The sequence below is a fragment of the Ambystoma mexicanum genome, chromosome 14, assembly GCF_040938575.1.
Source record: "Ambystoma mexicanum isolate Mex_15411 chromosome 14, UKY_AmexF1_1, whole genome shotgun sequence".
Classification (NCBI taxonomy): Eukaryota; Metazoa; Chordata; class Amphibia; order Caudata; family Ambystomatidae; genus Ambystoma; species Ambystoma mexicanum.
Window position 1 is genome coordinate 94,158,124 of NC_090940.1, and position 22,436 is coordinate 94,180,559.

General features: G+C 50.9%; 1 protein-coding gene across 2 annotated transcripts in view; it reads right to left on the reverse strand.

The window, feature by feature from the left end:
• The window catches only part of EXD2 (exonuclease 3'-5' domain containing 2), a 286,183-nt gene that overhangs the window by 214,710 nt on the left and 49,037 nt on the right, over positions 1-22,436 (reverse strand). For both annotated transcript variants that reach the window (XM_069638588.1, XM_069638589.1), the window contains one exon: positions 1,875-2,001. In XM_069638588.1, the coding sequence (XP_069494689.1) occupies positions 1,875-2,001 (127 nt within the window). The remainder of the gene's footprint in view (positions 1-1,874; positions 2,002-22,436) is intronic.

Sequence of the window (22,436 nt, forward strand, 5' to 3'; positions counted from 1 at the left end):
GTTACAACAGTGAGAACTTCAAGGGCGTGGTCAGTGGTGGGTAACTGCCTCTGCTTCAGAGAAGGGAGTAGTATGGGCGACTCGGGTTGAAATCTTTGAATGCAAGTCAGCCGACCATGCTTCCGAAGCTAATGAAATGCGAGTTAAAGCATTGCATAATAATACAGCTTATTAGCACAGTTTATAAGGCCCGGAGGATATCTAGGGGGAAGCGTTTGTCTTGGAAGCAAGACAACTCAGAGCACCACAGGTTCAAATCCCAGTGCCCCGCTTAGAGACTGGACTCGAAGATTGATTAAAGAGACTATGGAGTTTTTAGTGGGTATACTAAAAGTGGTAAGTTGCAATGGAATCCTTGGCCTCTTGCCTCACTGAATGTGGTGTCCAATTGTCTTCACCTTGTGGGAGACGGGAACATTTCTTACGCTTGCAAAAGATACTTAAGTCGGGGCTAGCCTAGGGCAAAACTGTGCAATCTGCTGACAGGTCTGAATACTAGCACTGTCCACTTAGCCCTTCATCCTTCAAAGGTCGATAATTGGAGTACCATTAACATGGTTAATACAATTCATCTGTACAGTGCTTAGTAGGAGGAATCTGGCACGAAGCAACATTTAAAAAACAGATAGTATTCATTTTCAATTACAACAGTAACAAGGATATCGGGAGCAGAACAAAATTAGAGGTGAAAAGAATCTGATGTACTATGAAGTAGGGAAGATACATTCATCATGACCTGTCCCCCTACTCAGCCCTTTTTCGAGGTGTTTCAGCCTACAGTTAAAGCACACATAGAAGCTGTGGATGTGCACATGGTCACTGGATGTTTTCTTTAAGATGTATTTCATGTCACGTAACTTACATGGCATTACCTAAACCACTCATCCTCTACATCTACTGCCCTCTCCTTGCCTGGCCTTACAACTGCCAAAAAACATACCACATCACGTTGACTAGGTCTAAAGCAGTAGTAGATGTGCATTACTCTTGAACATATTTGAGAGATGTCCAGTTGGATAGGAAACTCCTTGGTTTGTGTCTCCACCCTGAGCTTCTGCTTGGAAGGGGAGCCGTTGCACACCGATAACCTAAAGGCCTAGAGTCTACTTGTGCCAAGAGTACTTCGTTCTACAAAATTCAAAAGCAGAATCTATGTGATGTGTAGGTTTTCACAGGAGAAGTAGCTGCTCTGCTGGGCTCAGCTATGACCGCTAGTATCAAGGAAGCTGGTTCACGTTGGAGGGGTAAAGGCCATTTTGACAGAGCAGTTTGGAAAGCCAATCCAGACACCAACAAACTCATTGTATTCAAAGACTACCACAAGTCTGCCAAGTGAAAAGGAGGGAAAGGATGATCTTGCTCTCACTGCAGCATTCACCATGCTCACTGTAAACTCTACTCCCAACTCGGTGTTCCTCCATACCCCTGCATTGCCTCAGTTTTATTGATCGTTCCCGTCTATTACTAGTTTATAGTTCTCCAAGCTTCGGATTAGACCCATAGTCTTACTGTCCGTTTGTGCCCACACTGTGTTACTCCATGTCCCTGCCTTGCCCAAATGTCTCTGTCCCTTCTTGCCCACACCCATTTGGTCTTTCGTCCTTGCCCCACACGCTCATTGTCTCTGCCACTTGCTCATCAATCTGTGGCACAGCCTCTCCTTCATGCTTACTTCACTGTTCCTGCTCTTCGCCAATGCAATTTCCCAGTCAGTAGCCTCTCACTGTGTCCCTCCCGATGAGGTTTCCCACCTCCACAAACTCTCAACCTTTAGATGTCCCTCCTCCTGTAAACTAGACTAATGCAATCTAGCAGTGGGAGGACAGTGTGGCTTTTAAATGTAATCAACATGCTGTTTGACTCAGAATGCTTACCTGCTCCAAGGTCAACTCTTCTGCTTCCCAATCACTGCATCGCAGCCAGATGGACTTATCGAGGGAATAGTTGAGGATTTTCTGGGAAAGAGACTTCAGACTGAGTCCATTGTTAAACATGTCCTTCCTTAGATAAAACAAAAATAAACATAACTGTTGCAATTAAAAGGAATTGAATTGTTTGTGAAGGAAAAGTTTAATAATGCATTGTGCAAGATTTTGAACACTGCAAAAACATACAGCACCCCTAAATCTGACAGTTTTAGACACCCGCAATTATCCAGTGTGTTTTGATTCTAGACACTGAACTGCAAGGATGTTCCTTCTGTCACCCAGTTACTGTTCTGTGAGATGTTATGTGGCAGCTGGGATGGGATTCAAGATGGGACAGGAGACAGAGGTCTGGTGTAAAAGCTCAAACCTGGAAACATTCCCAAAACTTTTAACCCTGGAAAGAAAATATCTCTAATTATCTAAATTATTGATGCCATCTTCAAGGTAGGACTACCTGCAATCAGAGCAAGGATGCAGTGAAGGAGCTCAGCATCAGCCTGCACTACTTTATTCAGTGCATCACTGCACCGATATATCTTCCCAACTCTTGCAATATAACAGAATTTTCCATTAACAGTGCAAAAAAGGATGTGCACCCGTGAAGCAGCGGTTGAAAGCATCTAGCATCACATGGGTGACAACCAAGAAGGATAAAGTGGGTGAACATAGCTGTGCAGTGCAGCGAGGGTGGGTCACAATCTGGGAAAGTGTTGGCGATGTAGTTCTACTTTACTTTCATTTCCAGAAGTTGTCATTGTGCACACTACTAAACACTCCATCATCAAGATGGCTGGACTGATAAGGGATGCAGGGTTCGGGTCGGGGGTCATGTCTGTGTGGCGGGGATCAGTCGCAGGTGGCTGTGCAATGTTATTTATGCGAAATGAACACCACAAGAACAATCGGTGCACAGTATATGGTTTTGCTTACGATCATTGATAGATGTTGATAACTGATACTTTCATGGCTTTATAGTAGCAATATTTGATCTTGCAAGATCACACCTGTAATAGTCCATCATACATCGGTCACACATGAAATCCTACCACAAGTAAGCTGTTTAGTGATCAGAGAGGGTCGAGGTGAGCACAGCTTGAAAGTAAAAACATTTCTAGCTGTAGCCAAGATCACTGGAGCCAAGGGCGTGGGGTGCATTTTGGGGAACTTTCCTCACCCTACTTTCTAAAGAAAACTTCCAGACTTATCCCCCAAGTCCCGACAGGCCACGTTTCTGAACTAAGGGATGCAGGGTAAGGGGAAACCTATAAGGTTCTCTTTTCTGAAACGCTGCCCTAGGCAAACAGAAGTGTAACCTGCAGCTGCAGTGTTTGGAATGCAAGGCTATCCCGCAACGGAGCATTCACCTCCGGATCTGCGGGAAAGGCACATGAGGGGGCGTCTTCAGAGCTACATGACTCCTGAAGATTGATTTGCACATGATATACCTCCAGGTTATTGCACACATACTTAACAAGATGAGAATCACTGTCCCTTTACCATGTGCTGCTTTTTCTGTGCATGGGTGAGAATGGCATGAATAAAGCTAATGGCATGAGTTGGCAGGAATTTATTTTACCAACAAAAACGAAATATGAAAAGATGTAAATAAAAAAAAGGTTAAAAAAACACAAATGAATATGAAAAGTCTTACACAAAAATAAATAAGAAAGGGTGTTTAGATATGATTTTGCAGATAATGACTCAATACGAACTGAACTAAATCTGTAAATGAAGCATAAATATGTATTTTAAAAAAAATAAGTCTACGCCTAAAGGCTGTGACACTTGGAGAGCTCGTAATATGGGAGAATGAGTTGCGTTAATAGCAATGTCTTGTGGTCGCCCCTGGCCCTACACCCACCTCTAAATGTGTCCTATGCTCCTAGCTGTAGCTCCTTGTAAAGGCCGACAAACTCTTGGGCTTCGGAAGTTGCTTAACTAGTATCTCATTGAGGAGCACAAAGACAGTAGACACTTCACACATGCTCAACCCAACCAAAGTAAATCACAAGTAACACTTTAGACAACCAGCACAATTGTTGCCCGACAGCTTTCCACACGGATTCAGTCGCTTTTGTATTGTCTGGTTTTTTAATGTTGAGCGTGCGCCCTGAGGCCTGCGGCTGTGTGGCACCATATAAGAAATAAATAATAATAAGTGGTGTCATCTGGTACTCATAACATAGCTCCATGCCCCAGTGCAAAGCCTCCAAAGCCATGGCAAGTTGGAGCTCGGATAAGTCGCTCTTATGATTTTGCTTAGACTACACACATTTCAAGATTCAGCCAATGACATGTGCATCATTCCCCATTGGGTTGCCACACAATGGCAGTGCGCCACGCTGTCGAGAGTATGCTCAGCTGCAGGGTTTTGATATGGAGTAAGCCTTAAAACATGTGCCCAAACTTCCCGCATAAATGAGTGGACAGACTGGTCCTAGGAGGAGGGGGGGTTCTGGAGGTTGAATCTGCTACTGCAGCAATCGTTTTTAGTGAGCTTGCTCATGAATCATCCACGAGGGAACTTTTTAAGGTTAAGGGACAGTCGCTTACATGAGGGTCATGGAGACTGGGGGACAGGGGATGCCACTCGCTCATTGATGCAACCCCTGTAGGTGGAGCATGGCAGACTCCCCAGAGTTCACCCACCCGCCACACCAAAAAATACATTGAGTCCCATAGTCAATCCTTTAGAAAAGCCCTCTCATGGTGATCCAGCGGGACATGTATTGTATGGGAAGCAATGAAGGGTATCCAATAATAAAGCATCAGGCTTGTAATATTTCTGCATCCATGCATTTTCTTCGCAGGGCACCAGTCCAGAAACCCCGTTTGCCAGATCCGGATTTGGTGCTGCAGGTTACACTAATATGTGCATGGGCTCCCTCCTGCCCCTTCTCTTATGTGAGACACACACCCACAAGTCCCTCATTTCTAGCTACCCGGGATCCCCTACCCAACTCCATCCTCAAATGCAAGGGCTACCCACACAAACCCTGTTCTCCTGCCGGGCTGTTGACCAGTCCCTATTGTGTCCCCTTTTACCGAACATTAATACTGGCAGGCTGCATTCCACCAAGGCGGTATGCTGGGAAAAATGTTTGAGTGAAAGTGGACAGTTCGATATTACCAGGGTGTAGAAGCACAAAACACAAGCGTAAGGAAAGACTTGCAAAGTATTGTACATGCAGGTAGCATTCTGCTCTCCTCTGGCTGCTTGAGTTGACAGTTGACAGACTCCGTGAAAAAGCAGCTACTTGAGAAAATGGGCGTATTGCCCGCTTGGAGAGTGGTTGCAAGGTTAGTGAGTGATGAAACAGAATGATGGGCAAAGCAGGGAGCGGGAATGCAGGACCACTCAAAAGCTGATGAAGGCCGGCATGTTTGAGTTTGGTTGTGGAGACTCCCATCTATCAAACCATTAGAGAAGATTAGGGAACGTGCAACGCCTTAATCCAGTAAGAAAGAAAGAGGAAAACCTTGGAAAGAAGATGGGCCACAAATTGTAGGCCGGTACTATGACAGTGAGTTAAGGATGTAGAGTCCAGCCAATCAGGTCATTATTGAAGCACTGGAATCCAGTAAAACAGAAGGGAAAGAGGTATAATGAGGCCATCAGTGAGAGAGCAAGGATAAAGTTTTAGGTCAATGGTTTGTTAACAGAAAGTGAAGCAGCAGCAGAGAAAACCAGATGCGTATGTTGCCAACATAGTACCTGAGAGAGATTAAACATGAAGTATAAATTGCTGCAAGTAGCTTGCTTGGAGGGTTACAGTCCAGATCATAGCCAGGCCAGAGACCAATGAGAGGAGCAGTGTTGGGATTAGCCTGCTGGAGCCCACAGCGCAGATCCTGATGGTAATCTGAAGACCGGTCCAAAAGGCTTAGAGAGAATCCTTGCTACCCTGAAGTGCTAAAGACTTAGAACGCTGGAAAAGAAGCTGCAGTGGGCTCAAGAAGAGGGGGAGGAAGCAGCCAAGCATTCCAGCCCCAGCCTCTCCGCCGGGCGAGGGAAGGAGGGCTGCGGGAATGGCGTCAGGAAGGCGCTGCTGGGCCTGCGGTAGTGGTATACGAGGAGGAGGATAGAGGTGGTCTACGGGAGAATTACTACCTGTGAGCTGCTGGCCGCCGGGCTGTGTGTGGACATTTCAGGGTGGGCAAGATTTGCCCGCCACTGTCCTGGTCAGCTGGATCCAAGACCCATTTCCTGCCTTTTTGAAGGTGCAACCTGTTTGGCACTTTTATTTTTAGTCATCTAACTCCTGTGGGCGGGCTCACTGGGAAAAGGAAGTGGCATCAAGCTAAACAGGACTTTTTTAAAGGGTATCTGTGAAGGGCAACCTTTGGAGAAGGGGGATTTCTTTTGGTGTCAAAAATAAAACAGCCTCTGCGGTATTGTACAAAAAGACAGTATCTAAACGGCTGCATGAACAAAAAGTTCTAAAAATGCTACCACCAAATGTTCCAACACCAAAAGTTCGAACCTTGGTGGTAGCATTGCTGCAGTTAAGTATTAAAAATTGTTTTAAAAATAAATAAATAAATAAAAGACTGTGGGGATGTCCCCCGTAAAAGATCACAGGAAGTGAAAGGGAACTGGCGCTGCAGGGACTCAGCGTGAAGAAAAAGGTAAGTGGGGTTTGTTTATGTTGGGGTTGTGGGTGTGTTGTGGGTGTGGGTATGTACGTGTGTTCGCATGAAAAAGGTGCAAACCTTTGGTGGTTCGCACCTTTCTCATGCAAAATTTCCGGTCGCGGCAAAATCAGCCGCGGTCGGATCACGTAGACCCGCCTCTTCTGGCATGGATCTGCTGAGCCGGTAGTCCTGGGGAAGTTGAGAACCATCAGATAACAGTGGTCCCAGAGCTCCCCGGCACTGGGTGATCGGCATCAGATCTCGGATTGTTTGGTGGGGCAGCAAAACCCAGCAGACGAAGGGCCTCCAAAGTCCATTCTAGACCAGAGGCACCAAAGCCCACATATGTTGCAGTGTTGTGCGCTGCAGGTGTTAGGCTCTGTGATATGGCGCCCCAATATCCCATCCCATCAGGTATGCGCAATCACGCCACTTGCATCTAGGCCCTGCATCTCGAATCCCGAGCTGCGCCTGACTCCCGCCCCACGACCCCTACCCGCTACACAAGGAAAGCGCAATCGCACCACTTGCTTCTAGGCCCTGCATCTCGTACCCCGAACTGCACCCCGACTCCTGTCCAGGCCCGCTAACTGCTGCCCTAGGCAAGCACAATTGCGCCATTTGCACCTAGGCCCTGCATCTCATATCCCAAACTACCGACCAGGCCTGCTACCCGCTGCACTAGGCAAGCGCTATCGTGCCACTTGCATCTAAGCCCAGCATCTCGCACCTTGGGCTATGCCACAACCCCCACCCAGGCCTGCTATCAGCTGCATTAGGCAAGCGAAATGTACCACTTGCACCTAGGCCCCGCATCTCGTGCCCAGAGATGCACCCGACCCCCGCCATCTGCTGCACTAGGCAAGCGCAATTGCACCACTTGCATCTAGGCCCAGCATCTCGCACCTTGAGCTGCGCCACAACCCCCACCCAGGCCCGCTGCATTAAGCAAGTACAATCGTGCCACTTGCACCTAGGTCCCGTATCTCGTGCCCAGAGAGGCACCCTGACCCCCACCTAGACCCACTACCTGCTGCATTAGGCAAGCGCAAATCACACCACATCAACCTAGGCGCTGCATCTCGTACCCCGAGCTATGCCCCATCCAGGCCCACTACTCACTGCAAAACACCCCTCTCTAAATCTGCAGACGCCATAGCCCCCGACCTGCCTATCTCCCCCAATATATATCAGGAATCGGCACCTCCAGCTCCACACCAGAAGACCACGCCACCCCCCCTGCTCCACTCTCAGCTCCACCCACCATCCATGCAAGAAACACGCTCCTCAACCTGCGCACCTGGCCCTCTTCCCCCTCACCCACCTCTAAAAACTGCACCCACCCAGCACAACACCCCTCCCCAGCAGCCTTTCACAACAAGCCCCTCAAATGCACCCTGATCAACGCCAGATCAGACCCTGCGCATGCCCCCAAAATTCATGGCCTCCTCACCCCCAATGGTCTCGACCTACTTGCCATATCCGAAACATGGCTCCAGCCTGCAGCAGGCCCTGCTCTATCCCTCGCTATCCCCCCAGGATATGGCATCATGCGCAAAGACAGAAACCACAGAAGAGGTGGCGGAGTCTCCCTTATCTACAAAAAAACCATCAGGGCCAGCAACTCGAGTCTTATCCCAAACTGAGAAATGCTATCCATCAAACTCACTCTCACCCACCAATTCGCTCAATATCCACCTCAACTATTGCCCACCAGGCCCCATCTGATCCTTCGAGTAAGACCTCATGCTCATCATCAATCCCACTATCAAACACAGCTCAAAAATCCTAATCGTGGGCGAGCTCAACCTTCGTCTCAATAACCCCACCGACCCGCATGCAAGAATCCTAGCCACAGCCCTCAACCACACCGGCTTTGCTCAGCGAACCACTGATCCTACCCACACCCATGGACGAACGCTCGATTGGATTGCTGACCTTAACTGCAACCTGACCGGCCTCACCACCACAACCTGTCCGTGGTCTGACCACCACACCATCACATTTCACCTCCCCAACAACAAGAGGTCCAGGCCCTGTCATTCAATGAAAATCGAAACCCTAGCCCGCTGCACCAAAAACCTGAACAAGAACCACCTCACACCCGTCATCCCTCACTAACCCATCCAACAAGGACACAAACCCAGAGTCCTTGGTCCAACTGCACAACAGCACCCTTGCTCTAGCTGTTAACACTCTGGCCCGCTTAAAAAGGAGGCCACCAGGGGGCATGCTTATGGATGTAGCTTAAGCTCGTCGCTCCTGAATTGCCGGGTCGAAAAGTGGTGAGAGCCCCAACTAACGAACCCCCCAGGCAAACATTGACCAGCCCATAAGGTGTTGGAATGGAGTGAGGACACAGAAAAATAAACCTGCGCATTTTCGTTAAACCAAAGTGAAGATATGGTAGAATGAAATTGATCGCAGGAAAGTGAAATTCCAGACGCGAGGCTTTGGGGGATCTGCACGCAACGGGAGTAGCGGTGCACTGCAAGGCCTCTGAGGTTTGTCCGAGGGCACAGGAAGGAGAGTGACCAACCTGCAACTGGTGAAAGCCCCCCACACCAATGTCCATATACTGAGGCCGTGGCTGGAACATGGAACAATGGGGGAGGACTGTGTATCTAATGCCCAATTCGTCTATAGGCCCATACGTGCAGGGAGGGCCTGTGCATCATGTGGTGACAGACCCAAACCATCACATTTTGGGGCTCGGCTGTGGAAGGAAGTGAGGCCACTGAGGAGGAGCTCCGGTGGCCCGTAGAGTTAACATGAACTCTGCCGTGGCCCCACCGGACAAGGGACTTCTGCTCCAGTCATCAAGGTACAAGGTACAAGACAGCGTAAATCCCTCTGGAGAGGACTGCAGGATCGGAGAATGGGTCCTGAAGCCACTAAACAAGGTGTGGGCCCCTAAATACGCAAAGGGGTGTTCCCACCTTGTTTGAAGCACACATTCTCGTGAACGGAGCTTCGAGAATGAGGCTGGTTGAACACAAGTGCGCCACTGGGATGCCGGTGCCCCCCTCCAGACTGAGTGCGACCAACCTACCCCAAGGCTTGGCGGATGACAAATAGAATATCCTGAGGGGTGGAAAAAGGGGCGAATGTTGTAACATCTATGAATTAACCTAACGCCCGTGGGGCACAAACTTGTGTAAGTCAGCCCCTAGACCCAGAGGGGTACCCGCTGGGAACGGCCGTGGGGGCTCGCCGAGTGAGACCAGAGTTTGTGATTTTGGGCGTAGGGGGAAGTAATAATGCAAAATGGGATAAAGGAGCACCCAATCTCCTGATAAGTACTGGCTCCTAAACTGTGATGGAGGTTGCCCAAGGAGGGGGTCCCTCGGACGCAGTGTCGAGGATCAGCAGACTTCTAGGGGGGCACATATGTGGAATGGACTGGAGATTGCCTCGAGCTCCATAAGAAAAGGATAAGCGTGCTACATCTGCCGGATCCTATCTGGTGTTAAATGGCAGGGAAATCAAGATTGGCCGAATTTTAATACATACTGTGAGAAACCTGATGGTGGCTCACCCGCTAGTCCCCAGGGATCTGTCATCCAGGTGGCCAGGACATGGCCAGGATCCAGTTCCTGGAGGTGGACCAGTGCGGGAGGATCACCTGGATGAAGGGTGTTCGGGGAGTGGAAGTGGAACACCGGAGGGTGAGACAAGGTATCCCCTTCCTTGTAACACCTTTTCCCCATCCTACCTACCAGGTAGGATACCTAGGAACTCACCCTCCCAGCCCTTTCCCGACAGGAACATTTTTTCACAGACAGTTCACAGTGAGCGACAACGGACTAACACCAAAGCTGTATACCGGACATGTCCAAACACCATGGTCAGGCAATTCCGGATCATTACACAAACCTGACTTCCATCACACTTCCCCACACAGATAAGGCGGAGCATGAAAGCACACTCTGAGCGAGGTAAAACACACAAGGAAACTGCAGTTCCGAGATGGCAGTTTAATAAAAGGAGAAAGGCGGCGAGACCAGAGAGGGTTGCAAGGAGGCACCCTTGACCTGTAAAGACTGTTACTTTCGTGAGCCTTGAAAGTAACAAACAGAAGTCTAGGAAGTAAGGCTGATCAAACTTGCAGTGTGTCAGAGGTAACAGGGGGTCCTACAACAAGCGGAGTCAGAAAAGACAGCACAGCCAGTGAGCCGGAGAGACTGATACCAAACCAGCTTGTGTTTTGAACCAAGATTGCAAGTGGGAACATTGTATAAAGAGAACAGTTTGTGTGTCGTTGGGAAGAGCAACGCAAATATAATTGCCAGCCAAAAGGAAATAGTTGAACTTTATAATTGAATATAGTTGAACTTTGAGAGGTCCAGAAGGGATACCATACACAGTGGTCCGGCGCCACATGGATGCTCACTCGAAAGTCTCAGTTGGGTATCCAACTGATGCCGAGCACGAGAGACAGAAATATTGAGGTCAAAGTGGTCATGTAACTAGTCAAGCTAAACCCTGTGCACAATCGAAAGTTTGATAGTTTAATGTACATCACAATTGGTCCGATCCCGGCTGAGAAAAACTAATTGCACGAAAGAAAGGGATCTGAACCCAGCTGGGGGGGGGGGTGGATCCTTGGTGAACCGTGAGTCACCCGAAAAATAACTCACTGAATCATTTTTTTTAAAGGGATCCGAGCCCGGCTTAGGGAGATCTAGGTTAATCACCCAAGTTGAATACTGGTGAACAGGAAAAGAACGTTTGTGTGTTGTTTGGTACAGAAGGACCTAATGGGAGACATGTAGAGACACACTATCATACCAGTGTCTACACCTGTCAAGACCCTTAGACTCTAATAAGACTCTACTCTCTCTATGACAAGACAGGTCAACACCATCTCCTCTGCCTCTGCGCACACCACTAAACTTTTAACGGCTATAAAACCCTTTCTGACCACTCAAAACTGCTTATCCAAAGCCAGAGCCACAATAGGAGCCAAACTCGATTATTGCAATGCCCTCCTGGCAGGCACCTCCTCAAAAAACATGAATAGGCTCCAAATAACACAAAACAACGAGCTACGAACAGCCCTACACATTCCAAAAAATTACCATATCTCCCAGGCCAGACGCGAAGCCCACTGGCTCCCAGTCAAGGAAAGGATCAACTTCAGAATGCATCAATCTATCCGCCCTATCCTACCTATCAGAAACCATCTCCAAAAATCACTACCCGCCCTGTAAGAAGCCACCTTGCCAACCAACTCTGCGTACCCTCCATAAAAAGAGCGAATGCCGGCGGCATTGGCTTCCCCCACATAGCACCTAAACTCTGGAATGCCCTGCCCAATGCACTCCGAGCAGAACCCCCCTTACTTGCTTTATGAAAATCCCTCAAACCCACACTTTTCATATAACCCTCCCCATACCCTGACTATCCAGCCTACCACATCCAACCATCCACATATGCTTGTAATCCCATGATGTACCACAATGTAATTATATACTCGCTCTATGTACAAATGTAACCCTAAAATGAAAACGTAATGCAAATCTCAATGTAACTTCTAAGTCTTCCTTTGTAACCAGCAATGTATACACGCAGCAGCGCCACGATGCCCCAGGGCTGATGTGCGCTTTAAAAATATGGAACAAGTTACTTACCTGTAACTGTTGTTCTCCAGCATGGGTCTAGCATTGATTCACATGCTCATGAATATTCCCCGTCGTCAGGCTGGGAATCCTCTGTAAATAAAAAAATCAGTATCAGTTTCGTTTCTGATCTGTCTTTCTTAGTAGTAACCAATCACTGGTCTCTGGGTCGGTGGTCAGTTAAAATGTAGAATGACAATAATGTCGAAAAAGAAATGTAGAAAAAAAAAAATGTTGAATTCCCTTTTTTTTTTATTATATATTTATTTTGGGGTCCGGGAATAGTAAAAAAGGAGGGTTGGGGGGGGGGGGGAACCCCCCCACACCCATTTCGAATAAAAAACGTCATAAAATAAAATTCAACATTTTTTTTTTCTACATTTATTTTTCGACATTTTTACTTTCTACATTTTGTCTTTCTACATTATCACTATAAAGCCTCTGGGTCATACTGCTACCAGCCAATGACTGCCCTCTCCCTAAGCCCCACCTCTGACAGCCATCCTCAGATTTGGTAGCATGTAAAGTGGCAGTATGACCATGTGAAGAGCCGCAGAGGGGTAGGTGGGAGGGTTCGCATGTGAATCCATGCCAGACCCATGCTCGAGAACAACAGTTACAGGTAAGTAACTTGTTCCTTCTCCGGCATGGGGTCTGGCATGGATTCACATGCTCATGAATATAAGAATACATAGCAGTACACACATGCACAACGACGGGAGGTGGCAAAGGCTCAACATTAAGCATTACATCAAAACTCAACATTAAGCATTTCTTACCTCCTCACCAGGCTCAACTTAAGCGAACAGGTTGCGCAGCACTGCTTGGCCAACTCTAGACTCCTCCCTGGAATCCCGGTCGACGCAGTAGAATCTCGTGAAGGTGTGCGTCGACCTCCACGTTGCAGCCCTGCAGATGTCCAGCAGGGGCACACCAGACAAGAACGCCATGGTAGCAGCGATCGCTCTGGTCGAATGGGCTCTTGGACGGCCGGGTAACGGTCGGTTTGCCAACCGATGCCAATGCATGATGCAGCCGGAGAGCCATCTGGAAATGGAAGCCTTCGAGAGAGCCTTCCCTTGGTTCACAGATCCAAAGTTCACAAACAGCTGTGATGTCTTCCGAAAACTCTTTCTTCGGTCCACGTAGAACTTCAGCGCTCTAGCTACACCCAGCGAGTGCAAAGTCCTCTCGGCCGGCGACGAAGGCGATGGGAAGAAAACAGGTAACACCAAGGGCTCGTTGAGATGGAAGTCCGACGGCACCTTGGGCATGAAGGAGGGGTGCGCCCTCAGCACTACCCTCGTATCGTGAAAGGTCAGGTATGGAGGCTTGCAGGATAGGGCCTGAATCTCTCCCATGTGTCGTGCGGAGGTGATGGTCACAAGGAACTCTGTCTTCCACGACAAAAACTTCAACGGGCCGAATGCAACCGCTTGAATGGCGGACTCATGAGCCTGGTCAGCACCACGTTCAGCTCCCATGCCGGGGCTGGCGCCTTCACCGTCGGGAATGATTGAAACAGTCCTTTCATACATTCCTTCACCAGGCGATGAGACCACAGGGATGACCGCCCTGTAGTCCTGGTGTATCGGGAAATCGCTGCCAGATGTATCTTGATTGAAGCATGAGAAAGTCCAGCTTTGGCTAGCGAAAGTAGGTATGGTAGCACTTGAGGGGCTGTAATCCTGAGAGGGTTAATCTTCTGTGCACGGCACCAGACAGAGAACCTCTTCCACTTGTGTCCGTAGCACTTGAGAGTTGAGGACGCCCTGGCCTTTGCAAGGACCTCTCGCCAGTCAGCCGGGATATCGTATCCTCCAAACTCTAGTGCTGCAGGAGCCAGGCCTGCAAGTTCAGCGACTCCGGGTTGTGATGAAGAATGGCGCCTCCTTCTCTAGAGAGAAGATCCGCGTCCGTCGGCAGTTTGACTGGTGGGGACGCTGACAAGTCCAGAAGGTCCGGGAACCATATCTGTCTCGGCCACTTCGGTGCGACGAGGATCATCTTGCACCGGGACCTCTTGAGTTGGTTGATGAGCCTGAGCAGCAACGGCAATGGAGAGAACGCATAAAGGAACAGGCCGTCCCAAGGGAACGAGAAAGCATCGCCCATGCTCCTTGGCTGGGGGAACCTGCTGGCGAACCTCTGGCACTTGGAATTCGTCGCCGTCACAAACAGGTCTATTTGGGGTTTGCCCCATCGCCGGAAGAGTTGATCCACTTGATCCTGGCGTATTTCCCACTCGAGGCACGAGCGCAGCTCCCTGCTGAGTGAGTCGGCAATGGTGTTATTTATCCCTGCTAGATGAAAGGGTACCAGGAACATCCCCTGGGCAATGGCCCAGTGCCACAGGTCCTGTGCTTCTTTGGACAGGGCTGGGGATCTGGTTCCTCCCTGCTTCCTGATGTAGAACATCATGGTGGTGTTGTCGGTGAAGATCCTCAACACTTTGCCCTTGAGGGACGGGAGGATAGACTTGAGAGCCCAGAACACCACCCGGAGCTCCAGTATGTTGATGTGGAGCGGCCTCTCCTCCGGGAGCCATAGGCCTCTCGCGTGAAGATCCCCAGTGTGCGCTCCCCATCCTTCCAGGGAGGCATCCGTCATCACCGCCACCCGATATGCTGGGGTCTGAAAGTCTGTGCCCGCCGCGAGATGCGCGCGGATGCCCCACCATCGAACAGCTTGGCGGAATACTTTGTTGAGCGAGATCTTGTCCTCGAAGCTGCCCGTCGCTTGCATCCAACGGGCATCGAGAAACTCCTGCAAAGGATGCACCCGAAGCCTGCACAGGCGCACCAGATAGATGCAGGAGGACGTCATCCCGGGAAGGGATTTGATGGACCTCACTCTGGCCACGTCCGTGGCCAGCAGACGCTGTACCTTGCCCAGGATGGCTTTCGTTCTTTCCTCCGACGGCAAGGCCAATCACGCCACTGTATCGAGCTTGGCTCCCAGAAACAGTGCGACCTGCGACGGGACCAGGTGGGATTTGGGGAAGTTGATGGAGAATCCCAGGTCCGTGAGCAGCTGGACGGTCTTCGCCGTGTGTTCGACGGCGAGCTCCCTTGTTGTTGCCCGGATGAGCCAATCGTCCAGGTAGGGGTAAACGTGGATCCCCTGCAGGCGCAGCTGCGCCGCCAACGGTGCTAGGCACTTGGTGAACACCCTCGGAGCCGACTTCAGTCCGAACGGGCGAGCCTTGAACTGGTAGTGCCGCCCTTGGACCACGAACTTGAGGAACTTTCGGTGCCTTTTTAGAATGGGGATATGAAAGTACGCATCCTCCAAATCCAACGACGATAGGAAGTCGCCTTCCTCCAGCTGTCCCAGCTGGAGGGTGGCCATCCAGAACTTCTGTGCCTTGATGTACTTGTTCAGTCGACGCAGGTCCAGGATGGGGCGCCATCCGCCTGTCTTCTTTCTGACGAGGAAGTATCTTGAGTAAACTCCGGAGCTCCGAAGCCTCTTTGGGGCGAGCTCAATGGCACCTTTTTTGAGCATCGCCTTTACTTCCAACAGTAGTTGAGGGGCGTAGTTTTCCTTCCTGGCCACGGGTAGAATGCGGGGACACTTCTTTAGGAATGCGAGTGTGTGCCCCTGGGCCAGGGCATCGAGCACCCAACGGTCGGTGGAGATGGATTTCCACACGCTGACGAACCTCGTCAGCCGGCCTCCCACCGGGATGCTTAGGTGGGGGCCCGACACCACGGGCGGTTCAGTCTTGCTTGGCCGCCGTCTTGGCGATGACGGCGAGGTCCTCCGGACTTGACTCGTCCCCTGTAGGCTTCTTGCGACAAGGAGCGGGCTGCTTGACAGTACGTTGAGGAGCCGCCGACGAATCCCTTGGAGGCATATTGCTTGCCTCTGGAGTTCCGAAAGGGCAGACGTCGTTGTAGAACTCCCAAGGCCCGAGCCGTCTCCGTGTCGGTCTTGATGGCCTGAATGGACTCATCCACTGTCTTCCCAAACAGGTTGTTCCCGTCAAAGGGCATGTCCAAAACCTTGGCCTGTACATCCTGGCGGAAATACGTCGCCTTGAGCCACCCCGTCATCGAATTCAAACACCGTTGTCCAATTGGCAGAAGCCGGTGTCTGCAATGTCCGTGGCCACCGTTATGGCGTGGTCAGAGGACACCTCACCCTCCTGCAGGATTGCTAGGGCCGCTGCCCTCTTATCGTACGGGAGGAAGTCCAACAGGGGGCAATCAATCTTGTACCACAACTCCCTGTCCTAGCGGGCCACGATCGCTAGGGCGTTGGCCGCCTTAATCGTCGCCGCCGCCGAGATGACTCGTCGTCCCATGGCATCCAGCTTCTTTCCCTTGCCATCCGGCGGGGAAGTAGATGTCGAGGCAGATGCCTCCCCCCCCACTTTCTTCTTGGCCGCTGCTGAAACGACCGAATCCGGGGTCAGTTGTGCTCTAAGGCACAAATGGGCGGCGTCAGGGACACGGTACTTCTTCTCGTACCGGTCCCTCTTAGCAGGTGTCGTGGACGGGTTCTTGAGGAGGGCAAGTCCCTCGTCCCAGATGTCCTCCAACAATGGCACCGCGAGGACCGTTTTCCTTTTGGCCTCACGCCGTTGGTAAAGGAAGCCTTCCTTCTTCTCTTTGGGGCAGAGCTGAAAAAGCTTGGATTCCCTGGCGATCGTGGTGTGAAACCAGCCAATTTCGTCGGGAGGAGACATCCGAGGAATCGGTGACGGGAGATCAGTCCCGTCGTCACCACCGTCGTCATCTGTCCCTGTCATGGCCTTATCCATCCCAGTGTCCTCCCTCGGGGTCGAGAAGGAGACAAAGGCTGAGAGGGCCGCGAGGGCTGAGAAGGCGTGGTTGGATGGATCCTTCTCTTGTAAGGGGGGTTTCCCGACGGACTCGACTCTGTTGGGTCGTCCGTCGGAGGCAAGGGCAACCTGGTCCTCATCTCTGTGCATAAGGCCTGGATTGCTGTCAAAATGGCTGCCGAGTTGTCTTGTGGCCCGGGCTGCGACGGATGTGGCGGTTGCTCCTCCTCCACCGGAGCGTCGTCACCCTCGCTCTCGTCGTCCCCCTCGTCGGGATTCCTCCCGTGGGGACGGGCCTCCTCTATGACTTTGACCAGTTCCTCCTCGGAGGTCGTGTCCGTTAAGGCCACCGCCCCCCCCTCTTTTTCCACCGGGGTCTTCACGGGGGTCTTCTCGATGGGCTTTAAAGAGGCTTCCCTCCGCGGGGGCAGGGAAACTCTGGGCCCCTAGGTAGCCTCCACTGGGGGAAGCCTCCACAGGCTTCCCCAGGGCTGTAGTGATACCCTCAATAGAGGCCTTGGCCGGGTGAATCAAGGCCTTCACCAACTTGGGCGCGCTTGAGGCCTTCACCTTAGGGGGAGGGTCACCGCCTCATACCCCTTCGGCCGGTTCCTTCGAGATCGACCGGGGCCTCTCCAGAAGCTTAGCCGGGTTCTCAGACTTTCTCTTCCCCGAGCCAGAGCGTTGGCTCGCGGTTGATGGCGTTGGTGAAGGTGCGCCCTGCCTGGCAGCTGAGGAGTCCGACTGTTCGGCGCTCCCGGTGCCCGCGGACTCGCGGTGCTTTGCCTTCTGTTGGGCCCCCGCCGCCGGGGCGCCCTCACAGGATTTAGAAGACCGCTCGGGTTCCTTCTTCTTCTTCTCACCTCCTGGGCTCTTGCTTTCCAGCCAGTTGACGAGACGGGTCCGACGGTCCCTCATGGTTCGTTCCAACATGTTCATGCAAAACGCACAGTCCTTCGCCACGTGCGATTTGTCTTCATGAAGGCAGTAGAGGCACTTCGAGTGCTCGTCCTCCTTGAACAGGTTCTGTAGCTTGCATCCAGGGCAGTTCCTGAACAGCTTGCCCGGTGTCGAGCTTCCTTTCTCCTGGGCCATGTCCACGAGGTAGGCCTCAGAAAACTACTGGAATCCTCCAAGAAGCGTAGCTCGATGAAAACTTCACCCTTGAGGGGCGTAGAAGATTCGGAAACGGGTCCCCGTTGATCGGAAGTAGAAGCGGTGGAGCTTGAGCCTCTATTTAACCGAAAAATGAGATAAATCTCTTTGAAAAAGCGCGAAACGCAGAAAAAGCTCGAGAGCTATAGCACGAGGACTCCCAACACTTGAACGTGCGGTAAAAATCTGAGGATGGCTGCCAGAGGCGGGGCTCAGGGAGAGGGCAGTCATTGGCTGGGGGCAGTATGACCCAGAGACCAGTGATTGGTTACTACTAAGAAAGACAGATCAGAAACGAAACTGATACTTTCTTTACCGAGGATTCCCAGCCTGACGACGGGGAATATTCATGAGCATGTGAATCCATTCCAGACCCCATGCTGGAGAAGAATAAATAAAAATAAAAATGGATGTAGGTGTGGACTGTTCCTTTTACTATTGTGACTCAGTTTGGTGGGAACTTCCTTGGTCGAATGATGGGAACAGAGGGCCCCGAAAGGGAAAGACTTTCAAATGGCAGACATGATGAAGGGATACAAAGGGGATTGCATGAGAGTCTACACATTAAATGTAAAAGGACACAACTCCCCAACTAAAAGATCCCTGGTTGCCAGAGAATTTTGGAGAAGGGAAATGGACATACTCTTCTCACAAGAGACTAAGTTCCTCAGAGGAGATGAAGGGAAAATCCTCTGTGGCCTTCTGGGTCATGCATATTGGGGCTCGGGGAATTCCAGTGTGGGGATGCTGATTCACAAGAGGTTCGAGGTTACGAAAGTGTGGTCTGAGGCGAGAGTATTGTTGATCTTGGGGTGATAAAGTGGATACATTTCACATTTGTGAATGTGTACGGCCCGAATCAGGGTCAGATGAAGTTTTTGAAAGGTATGTTGGAAAGAGCGCTGAAGGAGGGTGTGAGACATCTAATCATTTGGGGAGGTTTTTAATATGTGGGCGGATTTTACCTTGGCTAGACAGCCCAGGGCCCCGGATGGACAAGGTCCTCCTAGGCTGGGGGTTTGGAAGACCTTCGGGACTCTAGACCTATATGAATTGCAGGATATATGGTGCTTCTTCCATCCGCAAGAACAGGGGTTTACATTTTACTCTCCCCCACATGAGACTTTTACTAGTATCGATTATCTATGGGATGTCGCATAAGGATCAGAGATCCATCCAATTAGTTGGTCTGATCATGGCTTGGTGCCATTTGATATCCGATGGCTGGGTTTATGCCCCAGAAGTTTTAGGTGGAGGTGTAGGAAGGAGTGTCCTGAGTCGATGCGATGAGATGCAGCTGAGAATTGCTCCTGCGGAGATCCTGAAAGCGGCAATCTGAACAACTCAATTATGTTCCAAATACGCAGAAGACGGGGAAAACGACCCCCCCACTCAACAAACCTGTCCCCGAAGAAAATCGGAGCAGCATAACCCCGGAATCTGCCCAGGAATTGGAGCCCCGCATCTCAAGATGGCCACTGTGGCGTGCGGGAGACAGCTGCAAAACAGCCTGTGTGGGACGCCGGCCCCACCAGTCAACAGGGCACGGCTTCCCCATGCAGATTGCTAGTCGTTTCTGCTGCGGTGCCCCCCTGGCCGTAGCAGTGTTGCAGCGACCAGCGGCGGAGCACAGCAGACCTAGCCCTGAAGCCAGACAAGAGTGCCTGAGGTGCCTAACAGAGCACCGCCGCGAGGGCTGATCCGGGCACCCTGCGGCTGGAGAACAGAGACACCCGGAGGTCCTGGAGGTAAGAAGCAACCCAGAACCCCACCCCCACTGCCAGCGGTCTGAGACGTAACCGGTGGAATGTGGGACCTCACCTTTGGAAACAACGTGGCGAGTGCCTTTGACTGCGACATCAAATGGGGCCCCATACCTGCACGGCTCCCTGGAAGGCCAGTTGTGGCACTACATACCTGTGGGGGGAGGGCTTGGATCTGGATGTGGTCGACCCAAGTGGAATGCACACCCTCCCCACCCCCCGGAACAGCAGCTGCATACTTCCCACTGCTCCTTTGCTTACAGATCCGGATCACACAATGTCTAAGCCCTGCAGACATTGATTGGGAGACCTGGGGAAACTGTGGCACAACCTGGCACCTGCCATATCTTACTAATGGCTCGCTTACCTGCCCAGTTATACTGCTGACGGCGCCAGCAAACACGCAGGCATAAAAACTCTGAAATAAAGGCAGTAAACACCGCCACACTCAGAGCCTTGGACCCTATGCTGCACCCTACTGCGCCAGTGACCAGCACGAGATGACTAGACCCCTGGAAAGGAGGACACCAGTCTGTGGATTCCTCTACCACCTGGAGGCCCACCTACCACACATCATCACTGCGCTGCAGCAGCACAAGCAGGATCACTACAGCGGCACCAGACGAAGTAGCACCTGGTAACATACCAAAGGTGTTACAAAATCATCCTAACAGTGGGATAGGTCACTGTGGACATATCCCTCACACTAATACACCACATAATGTCGCCTACCAATGACCAAGTAATCATACATGGTGCAGGGCAAAAACAGTATCCCCTCCCCCCCACGCAGGCCAAAAGCACGGACCAGCAACAGGCCCCCGCAGCCATACTAGACCCACAAGAAAACTAGGTTCTTGCAGCTATAGCAGCCCTACGCTGCTCCCTGGAAACAAAGATAGACTAGGTCAAAAATCGACATGCAGCTTCAACGGCAAGATGTCAGGCAGTCAGCTGAAAGAGTCACATCTGCGAACCTCTCCTGAAAGAAACATCAGACTCCACCAAGGACCTAGAAAAGAGAGTCAATGAACTTGACAAATTAAACACTGCATTGGAACTACGTGCAGAAAGATGCGGAGGCCAGGTCATGAAGAAACAATGTGCGGGTACTTGGTATACCGGAAGGAACAGAAGGACCAGACCCTACCTCTTATGTAGAAAACCCACTGCTTCAAGAAATCAGACAAGGCAAGCTCTCACAGGGATTTGCTAATGAAAGAGCCCACCAATCTCTCCACCCTCGACCAATGATCGCCAGGATTCTCACGACAGGGAAGTCATTCTACAATACTCTAGAGACGGGGGCAAAATAACACGGGGCAACGCGAGGATCGCCATCTACTCTGACTATACGCCAACAGTCCGAAGGGCCAGGAACTCATTTATACATATAAAAGCGAGATTAAGACAATTGGGACTCAAGTATATTCTCCTATATCCTGCAAGACTCAAAATCCTCTATAACATCACAGTGCAATTCCTAGAAAGCCCAGAGGCCGGAGCCATGTGAATGGACCACAATGACCTGTCCAATAAAAACGATGCAGACCCATGACACACAAGATGACCCCATAATAAAGGCAGGCCTAATTGGGTGTGCCAAGGTGCCCACACAAACCACAAGTTGGGAAACTGCCATTACCAATATCCCACCCATCTTGAACAAGATATACCAGTACTACCCGCCAGTCCGTGCCACTAGTCAAGTGAGAAGCACAAACAATTACTGCTACTAAAGACCTCACACCATTGGTGTGAGCGGAACCCAGCCAACCACTGTCGGTCTTCACCACCCGCCCAAAGTTGTTAAAGGGCTCCAGCCCATTGCTGAACCCTATACCTAGTACACAATGGCCGGACCAGGTCTTGAAGATACAGGTTCACCTGAACAACCCGGTGTTGGGGGCATCAAGTTCCAGTTCAGTTATTGTTCAGTTCTCCGTTGTTCCATTCCTACAACAACCATACAACACTACTCTCATGGGGACCCACATGGCAGACGAGTCAGCATTGGGGATCCCAATTTGGGGGGGTTTGCAATATCCAGGCTAGCACTGAAACCCGAGCGAACCTCCTACAAGACTGACAACAGGCTAACAGACATCTAGCATCTGAACTGTACCCCCGAGACGAGACACTTGGGCCACGAGAGGGCCAGCCGACACTTAGAGCAATGATGACCACCTTAAAAATAATTTCCGGAACGTACAGGGCTTGGGCTCCTACCTGAGAGAAACTAGATGAAACCGTATATACAACGCAAAAAGATATCAATAGTACTACTACAGGAGACACACCTACTCCCGAGGGACATGAGTTGCTGCTGGCCTGCTGGGGTGGAACGGGATACAGGGCCACCGATTCTAAATTTGCCAGAGGAGTGCTCACCTGGTTTGACAGCTCACTGCCCTGCCAACTATTGGAAGTAGTCAGGGATAAAGAGGGGAGATATCCAATCATCAAGGGATTCCTTGAACACAGGGACATTTGTATAATCAACTCATACTTCCCAAACCACAAAATACCAGCAGCCATGCACACT